Source organism: Manduca sexta, chromosome 14 (genome assembly GCF_014839805.1).
Source record: "Manduca sexta isolate Smith_Timp_Sample1 chromosome 14, JHU_Msex_v1.0, whole genome shotgun sequence".
NCBI lineage: Eukaryota > Metazoa > Arthropoda > Insecta > Lepidoptera > Sphingidae > Manduca > Manduca sexta.
The window spans coordinates 10,120,314-10,134,133 of record NC_051128.1 but is presented as its reverse complement, the minus strand read 5'-3'; the positions used below and the strand labels follow the sequence as shown (position 1 = coordinate 10,134,133).

Below are 13,820 nucleotides of genomic sequence, written 5' to 3'. Positions count from 1 at the left end.
TAAAATTTGACCCAGATTCCAGTGTGATTTTCCTGCTATATGTGTCATGTATATATGTATAATAAGGGAGCGAAGAGCCCATCTTGTCGTTCAAAGTGAAAAACAATTATTAAATATTTTCATTTAAATTTATTTACATTAAACTTATCAACATTGAAATCATCTCAAGTTATATACATACTATATAATTAAAGACGTTACTCTATATTCTGAAACGCTACATTATCACAACCAGTAGCGTAACACAGATCTTCTTTCTTCTCTACCTTCATCTTTCTTCTCCGCTCTTTAAACTCCACGTAGAAGTAGCAGAGGACTCCAACTACCATGAGTGTTAGCATGAGATAGGTCTTGTGGCTGGTTCTAAAGTAAGGAGATATGAGATACGCGATAATGTAGCCCACGGACTCCCAGAGTCGAAAGTTTGAAAAAGCTGCTTCCTCTTTGCCGGGGAAGAGGATTCCGTAGTACGCTGAAATAATAAAGAATTTAGTTACATTTTTATCTGCAACGTATAAGAAACGCTTCTATGACGTTAGCATTCAAATTGACAATTAAATCAGTAAATAAAAGTAGGTATTTAAAATTGTGCTATAAGAAATTAAAAAATAGGCCAGTATTGGGGACTCTCTATCTCTCTCTTACGTCCGAATTGTAATTCCAGTGACGTTACAATTTGTTTTACGTTTCTCTTATTATTTATTTGATAATACTACTACCAGAAATCAATACTTGTAGGTTACTTATTGGTGGTTTTTGAGATTTCTTTGCTGGTAGATTTTGAATAAATTATTTCTTATTTCTATTTTTTAATAATCTGAACACGTACCATTAATCTGCACGAGCCATATGGAGTCGCAGAAGCCCCATAACACAGCGATGATGTACAGCACGTGCGCGGAACCAGCTTGAGGAGCCCACAGCAGCGTGGTAGCGAACAAGGCCAGGTCCACGAGCGTCGCCGCGCAGATTAGCGGTAGGCGACCGGTTATCTAGAAAACAGAGATTACTGTATACTTAGTTTCAACCAAATTCCTAGAATAATCGCATTTCTTAACGGCCTCCAAAAATGTTTCTATGCTTGCGTGACAACATTAAATCTGATGTGAAATGATTTAACGTCCAAATAAATTATTAACTGGCGAAAGATATCCATCGCGACTATTATACCGGCTTGTTAAAAATTTGATATCAGTCTAGTCCATAGCCCACTACGGCATGTTTTACACAAAGATAAGGGATACCAATGACGTAATAATGCTTGCCCTGTATTTTATACTGCCCACTCCTATGCACGAACCTCCATTAATACTGAGAGGGGATTAAAACTTAGTCCACCGCGGTGGCCTATTGCAACCTTCGATAATCCTTTTTGGAATATTTTCAGGTATAAAGGTTTCCTCATAATGTTTTCCTCACCGCCACAGCAAACAATAATCGATAGATTGTCGTGCATTTATCACGATAATAACCATATGCATAACTATATTTACATATTTTCTATTACAATTTTAGGATATTGGCTTTATTTTTTATTTATTCTTTACCTTAGCTAGATATCCTGTGACGACGCATCCTACTGCGTCCGCCAGTCCATACGTCATCATCACAAACCCGACCGAGCCGGTACCGACGGCGCACGACACAAACGCCTGCAAAGATTAATAGTAACAATTCTAAAGACTGTTTCATCCACAGCCACAAGAAGTTCAATACTGAACATAGGGTCCCCTAAAGTTTTCCAGACGGACCTGCCTTGGCATGCTTGCATCCAGAATGCTCCTGCGACGCTTCTCCAGTCATCTGTTTACCTTACAAGCTGTTTACTGTTTAAATTTTCTCATACTATTGCGGTAGTTAGACGATATACGCTGCCACTAAACTAATGAAACGGTAAAGTTAGAGCAATGTGGACGTAGTGACAAAATTACATACCGCGGTAAAGTCGGCGCCAAAGAACGCCTGCTGCAAACCGATGAATATGTTAATGGTGACCAACAGTAGCTGGTAGGGTTCCACCAGGAGCTTCAGAGTGACAGCCAGTAACGCAAACCCTGAGAGACCTCCGCCGGAGCCGGTTCTTGAGGAGTTATACCTGTAAAAAGGTAGATAATACTTAGAAATATCCTCTATCATCTGCCTTGTTGGATTTAACGTCGACTGCTTAGTTCAAAGCACATTTTCGTAGATTCTAAATTCACTTGTTTTAGGGTTTTAATAATAATAAATACACTCTGTAACTGAATAAACAATTTTTATAAACGAAATAAAATTTACTGCTGGTATATTTTGTTTTTGGATTATTTATTAATAAGGCATCCGTATAAATTGTTTTACTTTGTTATCTATATTTTTTTTATATTCAAATTTATTTTTTTAAGCATCATTTATATAAAGCTGTCTTATCCTTAAAAATCTGTCAAACTTACTTCTTCATAGAGTCAACGCCTACTCCAATAAGTATAGACGCGGCTGCCATACATGCAAGATATATGCCTGCAACAATACATTTTGATAAGGCACTACTATCTTTTGTATAGCGCCATGGATAGCTAGTAGTTACTATGCCAAAGGGTTTGGATTCGATGGGTCAAACGTCTGACTTCTCCGAATTCAGTGTAATGCATTAAGATTGGCGTAATCATCCTAAACACGATTTCTGATTGGTTTAACTGCACGTTTCGAAATTATTGGATGAAGAAAATTTTACGTAATAATGTAATAACCTCGTAATTTAATTCAATTTACAATTCTTTAAGCGAATGTATAATTATATATTTTTATATGTATGTTATCTAAATTAAAATTATGATCTATTTTATTTTAAACGATTCCATACTTAATATAGTATGTTGGAGTGTCAGAATTAATTCGGGTAGTTTGAAATAATATTGCAAAACCAGTCGAAATGTTGTTGGTGGTGATAATAGTTAGTCTAGTTGACTGTTTGGTGTACTTTGTTCAGTTTACTGAGAGCTAACTATGATTCTCTCTCGTAGTCGTTACTGTTAAGTGGTCACTCTATTAGTCCTGACGTAGTTTTCAAGATAGAGTTGAGTTTAAGGTAGTCAATGTGCCAGTTACAAGCAGTGTCTGGTTGATCCTGCCTTGATCACGGGATTGATTCTCTATGTAGTGGTTGTGGGTGAGACAACGTTCGATTGGCTATTGCTATTTGACTATGTATAAACCACTATGTTTTACGCCGATATATTTTAAACTCTTACCCGACAGCATCTGTATCTTCTCAGGAGGCTGCGGCGGAAGAGCCTCTTCTGCATCAGAGCTGGGCAGGAAGTTGGCGCCGCACAGGATCGGGATCATGGAGGCATTAACTGACGTCACTGCCGCTGAGTTATCACCGGACGATAGCACTGAAAACAAGATGATAAAAGACCGTTTTGAACAACCCCAATCTTAAACTTTGATCCGATGCCGAGGATAAACCAATCAAAATAAGTCATTTGAAAGCATTGAAAAATATTTAGTTCTGATTGGTTCGTTTTCGCGATGAATCGATCTTAGAGGAGTATCACACGATTTGTTCTATTTAAAAATAAGACTGTCTTTATCTAGCGGTTATTCTATATTCAAATGTCATGTGACGTTATATTTATATATATCAATGAGCACCACTGATAATATAATTTGCCTAATAATATTAAATAGTTTACCCGTGAACTAGATATTAAAATCCAATTACATTTTAATATAATATGTTAAATATTACAAATTTATATATATAATAATAGTATAGAAATAAGAAAACGCTCCGGAAACGTAAGCGTGTTTGAAGATAGTCATAACCTCCGTGCAAAGGAAACGCTAATGATAACAAAATACAGGTTCCGTGATATACCTATAATGTCGTACATACCTTGTATCATAAATCAAGCAATTTCAAAAGCAATCATGCTAAAAAAGTAAAGAAACAAAGCTATTAAATAAAATGTCCTTCAGACGGGGGCATTTAGAAATTTTGCGGATTTATGAAAGAAAATCTCATTAAATAATATAAAAAATGACAATATCATAATTATTATGAAAAAAACATATATCATATTTCGTAACTTAAAGAAGTATGTTTTAATTAAAATAAAATTGTAAAAATACAATGCAAGCAGTATTGTATTTTTCAATTTTATTTTATTGCACAAGACATCGTATTATAGCCTAAGAGGCCGTGAGAATTTATTTCCTTTACCTAGTACATAGAAGCTACACGCCACTGAGTGACAGCCGAACGTGTGGTATCCAATGTATTAACCGTCTAAGTTTTTATTACAATATATCTAAAACAATAAGGTAGTATGATTGATTTTGTAGATCATTTTATATGTAACTGAAAAGGATATCAAAATTCTTCTATGTTTAATCTAGTTTCTATGTTTAATATAGCTGTGAGCAGAAGTGAGGGCGTGCTGGGTTACTTATCGCGCCATCTCTGACACATGCAGCGTTATGGCCGGTGACACTCGGCGACGTCACAGTTTGCTATTACTTTTATATGACAGCTACCTCTTCCTTTAATAATCGAAGCTTTATCAGTTATTTATGTTAGGTAATTGCATAAAAATTAGTAGAACTTACACAAGGAAGATATGAGGTTACCCCAGACTTGGTTCATTTGGAATATCATGAAGAATAGACCAAGGAATCTTACAAGCAAGGCCTCGGCAGATATATTTGATATCTTGCTATACGCTTCTGACACCTGAAAGTACAAAAAAAAATCGTAAAAAAAATATTACAAGAGCTTAACCAGACATATATTGTGGACATATCCAAATTTTTTTTACATGTGATTGACGAGAAAAATATTATAGACCATGCAGGAATTATAATTAGAAAATCTAGGCTTCATTAATCTTATCTTTCTTGATACGAGAAAATCCTCCAGACTAAATTCCGTGGATTAAATAAAATATGAAACAATAACCTACCACAGACAAGTAAGTGCACTTGGCACACCAGAGAGGTCCTCCTCCGAAACCAACGATGAGTCCCGCTGGGATCATGGTGTAGAAGCGCGGGTAAAACTGCGCGGCGATGTACGGCATGTACGTTAGAAACGATAGTGACATCGTCCATTTCGTGCCGAGCCATCTGCAAAAAGTAGGAATATATAATAAAGCTATAGCTACATACTGTCCCACTGCTGGGCAAGGGCCTCTTCTACTAGTGAGAAGGATTAGGCCTTGGACCACCACCCTAGCGTAGTGCGGGTTGGTAGACTTCACACACCGTCAAAATTCCTAAGTAAATAGCCTAAGTAATAGGTATATATAAGTTTTTAAATTAGCAATAGGCTCGCCACCCATGGTACAGAACAGAGAAGGTGACTTCACCGTCTAGGTGCAACTAGGACAAAAGGTAGGCAGAGGGCACTTGCCCTAGTTGCACCTCTGCCTGCCATTTTGAGGAATACTGCATGGATGCGAGGTCGTTTATATTCTTTAAATCGTAGAGCCGTTTTATGATCCAAAATTATATGATGTTATTGCTTTATGATTATCCATAGCGCCTATATGCACATGGCATATTGATCATCCCAATAAAAATATCTGTCCGACCTAATAGGGAATTAAAATTGTCAGAGTCATGCTCAGCAGTGGGCAATATATAATAGGGGGCTGTATTTTCTTTCTTTATTTTGAAAGTTTATCATCATCATCAGCTGCAGGACGTCCACTGCTGAACACGACCCTGCCCAAAAGAATTTCAGATCGACCTATTGAAAGCGGCTTGCATATATTATTTTTATATACATTTTAAAAAATTCAATGAAATATACCTCCTCTTCCTCTCTTAATATCTCCAATATCGAGGCTCAAAACACAGGCCACAGGTGTTTAGGGATTCAAAGTGAAATGCATGGTGTATCCAGCAATGTTAACTTCTGCATTTGGTATCTGACTTAACGGCCATATGAGAGCTTCTGTTGTTGATCGAGGCTGTATGGCATTAAACCATGGGCAGAAACCACAGTCGTGACAATTTATTTTTTTATTATTACGCTTAGATATTATGCCTACAGAACAATTATAATCTAAACTAAAATTTGCACAAAAACTGATAAATACGTGATAGCAGGTAAGTAAAGTGAGTCCTTTGAGATCTCGGTCAATGTCAAGACAATAATTGTGAGAGCGGTCGTTGAACTTAGTATTAACAGATATCGTTTACCTTTTAGACAAAACATCATTCAATGTGTTATTTAAAAAAATAATATATTGAAAAAGATGATGGATTGAAAAAGTAAATATATTATTTACTTCTGCCGCCAAACAGCAGTATGTAGTCACTGTTGTGTTCCGGTTTGAAGGGCATTGTAGCCAGTGTAACTACTGCAAATAATAAGACTTAACATCTCATGTCTCAGGATGGCGAGCGCAGTGAAATACCAAACAATACTTTGTAATTCAAGGTCTTGGATGGTATTTCTATTGTTTATGGGCGGTCGTATCGCTCGCCATCAGGCGAACGGTAAGCTCGTCTTGTCATTCAAAGCAATAAAAAAAACTGTTTATTGCCTTATTATCTCTTCACAGGTACAGGCATTTAATTTAGCACATCGAGTAGATGAGTAAGACTTACGGCAAAAATCGTCTGAGTTCGGTTTTGTAGAGCATTATAGCATAGCGATAGACAAAGATAACACTTTACAAAACCGTAGTAACAAAATAACTTTGCTACTATTTATAGACAGGCGTTTCGAAACGTGAGTATTCTATATATCGCATTATTCAATTCTAGAAATATTATAATATAAAACATGAAAGTTAACGCCAGGCAGCTTGTCAACTATAACCATTTAACGCCTATTTCACAATGTTCCAATATATGTTATTCATCAGTTAATGTCTAAGATTGTGCTAAATGCAATCTTTAGTTTACCATTTATTTGGGACCCTCCCTTTTGCCTTTGGCACCCCTATATTATAGTCGACTATTAGCATTAATTTGAAAATTAAAGTATAACATTTTATGTTACAGGGCCTTCCTTGTCGAAAAAGTCTTGAACACGTATAGCATCTGAAGTCAACCACAACTGCATTGTTTAAGAGAAAAATGAACAGTTTGTTTACTTTATTACAGCAACGGGCAGAAATATGTTGGAAAACACGAGGCCGGCGTACACAGCCGCCAGGGACGCGGTGCCCAGACCAGCCTCCGCGTTTATGGAACTCTGCAGGTTCGCTGCACCCTGGAATATACAAGTGCTTATTTTATAATTAAAATCTAAGCGTTTGATAAATAAGGATTCATTTTTTATGTACTGTGTACTGGCTCTTGGATAAATTTCTGCTAACCTGAGTTAAAAAATTATAAAAAATACAAGAAATTACAATAATAATCCTATACTACTTAAGTGTAATTAACATTTCTGTAAATGACTTTAAGTTAATACAGCTTAATACTACAAACTAAGGCAAAGTATAACTAGGTCCCTCTAATTAATATATTGGAAAACACCATGGTCGCGTATTCTTTTTAAAATCTAAAAATACTAATTTATTACGATTTTATACTAAGAGCCTGTTTCACAAGTTTCCAGTAAATTTTCTTTGACAGTTCTATTAAACAGCTAATGTAGATAGTACTCATTCTAACCATTTATTTGGTTATATAAATAAGACTGTGACTTTTGCATTCGGTCATCTTATACATTTATGTGACATGAAGCATTTACTCAAAAGTTGTGAAATGGACCCTAATCTAATACCTAAATCAATACACAAACAGCGCCCTATCCCACGAATATCCGGATATCACGGAATCCACTAGTAACTCAACATAACCTCAATCATATCAAGACTGACGGTGCAGGAAAACTAATTATAAGATAATTATTCCGGTCATAAGGGCTTCTGTCACGTATTTAGCGCCTGATCTAGCTCTCAATATAGACACTAGGTCATCTTAGTCTTTCACCTTGCCTTCTGTCGGTACGCGGAAAGCTTATTTCCGGTGTGACGTCATTGATTTTCCGCAATACTTAACCCTAATAATGTCGTAAACCGTATCGTAGATTATAATTAGATTGTTATTGTTTTTTTTCCCGCACGTCAAATAAATTATGCTAGTTGATAAGTTCAGTTGTCCAAGGAAAATGTTGATCAATGAATTAACTATATAACAATATAAATTGTCTAATATTATAGAAATACCATTATAGCCATAAGCTGTTTATGTAAACACTTCATGATTAACCACTATTTTGTCACTTATAATAGTTTTTTGGTATAGTACCCCGCAGTCAACACCGGGGGAAACGGGGTAGCGGGGATGAAACTTGCGAATGGGATACTGATATCCCCTGGCATAGCGACTGCAGGGACCTGAAGGAAGGATGGGGGGGATATCTGGGGAAGAATAATGAACCTTATTGATGATGAGGGGAAGGGGAAGGCCAGGAAATATTCACGAGCCTTTATTGGGTTCAGTGTGTATTGGCAACCATGAGGTATACCTACACACTTAACTGTTTGCCTAGGGCCGCGACAAATGTCCCCCATGCATGGGCGTGCATTCGGTGTGGACACCTCGCACAAGAATTGCCTCGGGAGTCACTTATAATGTTGAAAATTTTATATTTCAGATAATGCTTTCTGGTATCCGTAAAAGCGGCGATGGCATAGTTGGGTGTGGAAGGGACTGCCGAAACAAATTTCTGCAGGTTCAAATCCCGAGGGCACACACCGCTGATGTTTCTAAAAAAAATATGTGTGTATTTTTTGTGAATCATCGCTTGCTGTAGCGGTGAAGGAAACATCATGAGGGAATCTGCATATCTGAGAAATTCTCTAAAGAAATTTTGATGGTGTGTAAAGTCTACCAATCCGCACGTGACTAGGCGGACTAAGGCCTAATCCCTCTCAATATTAGAAGAGGCCCGTGCCCAGCAGTGGGACAATATTATACCCGGAAAATCGATATCTATTGAAAAGTTAATCTTAAGTGGATATACAAAATGTCGTATAGCTATCATAGCTTGGGATTCCCAGAACTATCAGTACCTAAGTAATTAATGAATAAACACATTAATCCAAATTCTATTGTTTATTTTATCTATATAAACCCAATATTTAGATACCTTATATATAAAAATTAGTTTGGATTTTATTTCTAATACTGCAGATACTTTTTTCGTTTGGACGGAAATTGAGCCGTTGAAGATTGCCAAAATAACACCCCCTACGAAATAATATGTACAAACAAACCTATTTTTTTAATAATATTTATTATCCCAACCTTCACAGATATGTTAGTCAAAATCATGATAAGGTAATAAAACGGCTTAGATCTAAATCCATTAGATAAAAACAAATGCAGGTCAAAAACCAGAATATTCGACAAAGGAACGAAGGAAAATTAAAATCCAAAATGGTTTAAATTTCGAATTATATTTATGGCTTGAAGAAGTTTCAAAAAAGATTTATTTGAATAAATAAAAGATTACTAGCGGCGGCTATCTCGACGGAGATTATCCACGCAGGAGACATTATAGTACAGAAGCGTGGTATTAATAGTAACACCTATTCGTCCAAGTTCTCTGATGCACAATTTCCTTTTCTATAGCTGAGTAATTGCCTTGAATTGAATAAGTACCCAATTGGATCCGCGAAGTATTCGCTCCAAGGTTGACACGACAAGAAGAAATACGTAAAATTGCTGTAAGTATTTGTGTGTACTTAATATTAAATTAATATGGACATTATAATACACAATTATAATACAAGACATATATATTTTTAAGTGTTATTTTAAAACATTATACTATTTATGAAGAACTGAGAATGATGAATGTCGTTAAAGTACAATTAACTTTGATTCGAAAACAATGTCTTTTTATAACGATCACTAAATGGCGCCACCTATTTGCAGCTAAAAATTATGTATAAACGATTGTATCTCAGAAACTGTACACTCCATGTTCTAAGAGTAACGCTTCGAATAAATCATATTTCGTATTATCATCATCTTCAGCCGCAGGATATCCATTGAACGAGGCCCTCCCCCAAAGATTTCCAGATCGACCTCTTGGAAGTAGCCCGCATCAAGCGACTTCCTACGACTTAACATTAGCTCATCTTTCCACCTTTTGTATCATTGTCCATATTTAATAAGTCAAATTACGTCCTATTTTTGTAGTATATTTGACACATGTGTTATTTCTAAAAATTAAAAACAAGTTTAGAGTCGGTAATCTCGACTGCGTTAAAGGCAGCATTCAAAACAAAAACCATATAAATGATTTCATATTAGATTATATTTTATATCCCTATTACCTACCTTATATGGCATAACTAACGGTAGTCTAAATTGTCCCGAAAAATTACTTACTGACATAATAATAATGATTTTATTATAGGTAGGTATATGTAAAGCTAGTAAATTATATATGGAAAACTATATTTGAGTTCAAATAATACGCCGAAGACCATTATAAGGTCATTTTTCTGACATTTCATAATAACATTGATAAAATGCATTTATTTTACACATTTGCGAAAGACCCGCGCTTGCTGGAGAGTGCTTACTCTACACAATCCTTAGGAATTGTATATATTACCAGGATAACGTATGTAGTGACAATGCCATCCACATTATTTCATACACTGCCTGTGCGCGCATGTAGCCTCTTCATTGTCTAGGTAATCTGATTTCCAGTAACAAATGCATTGTTATGAATTATACTTATCTACATGCGTAGATTTGTTTAATTTAGGAATAATAATTACTAAATAAAGTATGTAATGACAATTATTTTTACAATTTTTCATACATTGCCTGTACGTGCATCTATTCTCTTCATTATCTAGGTAATCCAATTTCATTAACAAATACACTTTTGAATTATATTTACCTCCATGCGTAGAGTTGTTTAAATGATCTTAGTACAAATTATAATTTATGGTCAATGTTACGCGTGATTGTTCGCAGACCCAATACCTACATTTGTTCACTTCTCTCGTGAGGGAAAGGAAGGATATGTACTTAGAAATAATATGTCATATCATACACCTTGAATTTGATTAGGTATGGTTGGATCTAGGCGCTACAATCGACCCTGGGCTTGTCGTGTGTGTATCACCTCCATAGGTTTTAACTAGGTCATATAGATAGGTGTAGGGGATATATACAACACGCACACATATCACGCCTTTATCGTGAAGGGGTAAGCAGACGTGCAACGAGGGAGCCTCCTTTTCGCCATGTGTATTTCTAGCTATCTATTGATAGGGTCAAGCCATACCGGACACTAAATCCAGAGTCCGGGGTGATACTGAGTTTTGAACAAAATAAATTTCAATAAATATAATTTTAAATTTACACCTCCTAATGCCACTACTACTAATCTTAAAAAAATCACTGCGGCAACATTTCACTTTCAGCCAGAAATACTCACACACACTATTTTCGCACTATACTATAAAATTACACATGAGAAAAGTAATAGCGGGATTGTTAATGAAAATATTCGTTATCCATGGATAATATTTATATTCTGTAATTGATTAACAGAGGTAAACAATAAGGCCGTGGTAATCGAGAGGGCAGTAAGTCAAAGACGGTAATTTTTTTATTACTATTTGAATGTATATTAAACGAACTTTCTTCCTATCTAGATTTCATACATCTAACTAAATTAGAAATGCATTTTCTTGTTTGATAAACAGCAGTAAGAAGATAAGATAATCTAGTTAACCATGTAATAGGGCCGAACTGCCTTTTCTGAATTACTACTATACCGATTACCAGGGCAGTATGTGGTTTCATTTATTAACGGAATGTCAAATTGAAACTATAAATATTCACGTGGTTTCGCATTTTCAATACCTAAATACTGACGGTGTAATGACATACCATTATGACTTGTAACAGCTTGGTAGGTATCTACAGTGCCATGCAATTTGCTTGAAAATGAGGTCTTCATACAGACACATCCAAGGCCTTCGGATAATATGGCAAAATAATTATTGACAGTCTCTTCAGCTTACGAAATGAAGTATTATTTGATTACAATAATATTGTCATTAATTTTTGTATATTTTCGGAAATATTATCAATATATTGCTCGCAATTTTACCCGTGTGAAAAAAACCTTTCCTCGTACAAAATACAAAAGTTTCATTGTATAATTTCCGAAATAAAAACCAGCTTATTTTTTTAATTCTTTTTTACCTAATACTACGTTTGTTAGCCCAGCAAGGGCCGATTTATACAAACACACCGCGCTTTCGGGTGAGCACTTTAGGCGCTCGCAAATATATTAATACATGACCTATCTGTATGGAATTTTTTATCCAAATCCATTCTACAATTTCCGTATTTATCTCTAACAAACAATCAAACATCTTTCGCATTAATTATAATAATCGTATTGTTAAATAAATACGATTATGACGACGATATTTTTTTATGAATAAATATTAAAGCCGGAATTTTAAAATTATACCTAATTTAAATGTGTTTTTAATGGCCCTTTTTTACTCAAATTAACACTAATTTGAAACATCTGAAAAATTATGTGTATTAAACACGTCTGGATTACGTATTGGTTGATCACATAATTGCTTGTAATATCTGCAAGTATTAACTGTAAACGAAGGTTTAATGCTAATAAGGAAAAATATTTTTTTAGTGTTAAAAAAATACATAATTATTAATTCGTTTCTATTTGATTAATACGTACCATTTTTTTTTTATAAATTTCCGAAAAGTCTAATCTAAGTTTAAAGCTAACGGAGAAATACACGAGAACTACTTATTACTATATCGTGTTGCAGTGTATTTGATATTAATAAATAAAGGAAGATGATTGATAGATAGTACATATTTTTTGTCTTATTCTTTTTATATTAATTATTGTTAATGTTATATTTACGTTTAAACTGAATTCCGTTAAAGGAGGAGGTTCTCAATTCATGCGTATTTATTGTTTAATTTGTATATAAGTATATCTCGTCCACAATATTTGTTAGTAATAATGAAATTCTTAATTTTCGACTTCACTTTGGAAAGAAATAGATTTCTAACACCATTACATAATGATTTTAACTTGTCATACGTAAATACTTCGCTAGTGTATGTCGATCCTCTATTTTTTTAAATATGAAACTAATCGAATGACTGCCTCAGTGGCGCAGTTGTATTACGGGCGCGGTACCACACCGCTCTGCGGTCCTGGATTCTAATTCCGGGTCGGGCAAAGTAATATTGAGTTTTTCTGCTCATTATCATCCCAGAGTATAAAATTGGTGCCGGATATGGCGATCCGCTTACCCCCTATCATGGGACGGAATATAGACGGAATATACATGTGATTATACCTATAAATTGTTCTTTCTTTCTTTTTATATGACTTACTTAAATATAAATGTATAATATTTATTATTTTTTGATCTCAGGTTAGCTCAATGACATTCAGCCAATGCATTCAGGTTAATACTAATATAAAGGCATATGAATGACAAGTTTTAAAAACAAAAACACCGTAATTGCAGACAAATGAGATCTCTTAAAATTATTTTATTTTATTTTATTTTTATGAAAGTTACATAGGTAAAAAATAATAATAAAAAAAGATATAATTGAAATTAAATATTATATCAGTATACCTACAATATTTATTGTAAATAGGTATTTTTCAAGTTCTAAATGTTTATATTTATTAATTTCCTTTAAATAGTACTTACGCTGTACGCTGTGAATTGTAACATAAACGCTATGCTAATAACGATAACATTTTTCAAAACGCGCCAACTTTCTGCTGGCTTCAACTCTTCATTACAAGCTTCTTTCTCCTTCGACAT

The 13,820-nt window shown here is 34.8% G+C and overlaps 1 protein-coding gene across 1 annotated transcript; it reads right to left on the bottom strand.

Moving 5' to 3' along the window:
• Positions 1-109: 109 nt before the first annotated feature.
• On the bottom strand, positions 110-13,820 carry LOC115439885 (UNC93-like protein). Its single transcript, XM_030163939.2, has 10 exons — positions 13,704-13,820; positions 7,089-7,207; positions 4,944-5,106; positions 4,591-4,714; positions 3,228-3,374; positions 2,430-2,496; positions 1,936-2,095; positions 1,548-1,652; positions 830-992; positions 110-472 (listed from the first exon to the last, which is right to left on the bottom strand). Exons 1-10 carry the CDS (start codon positions 13,818-13,820, stop codon positions 198-200), a joined length of 1,440 nt encoding a protein of 479 aa, XP_030019799.2. The 3' UTR covers positions 110-197.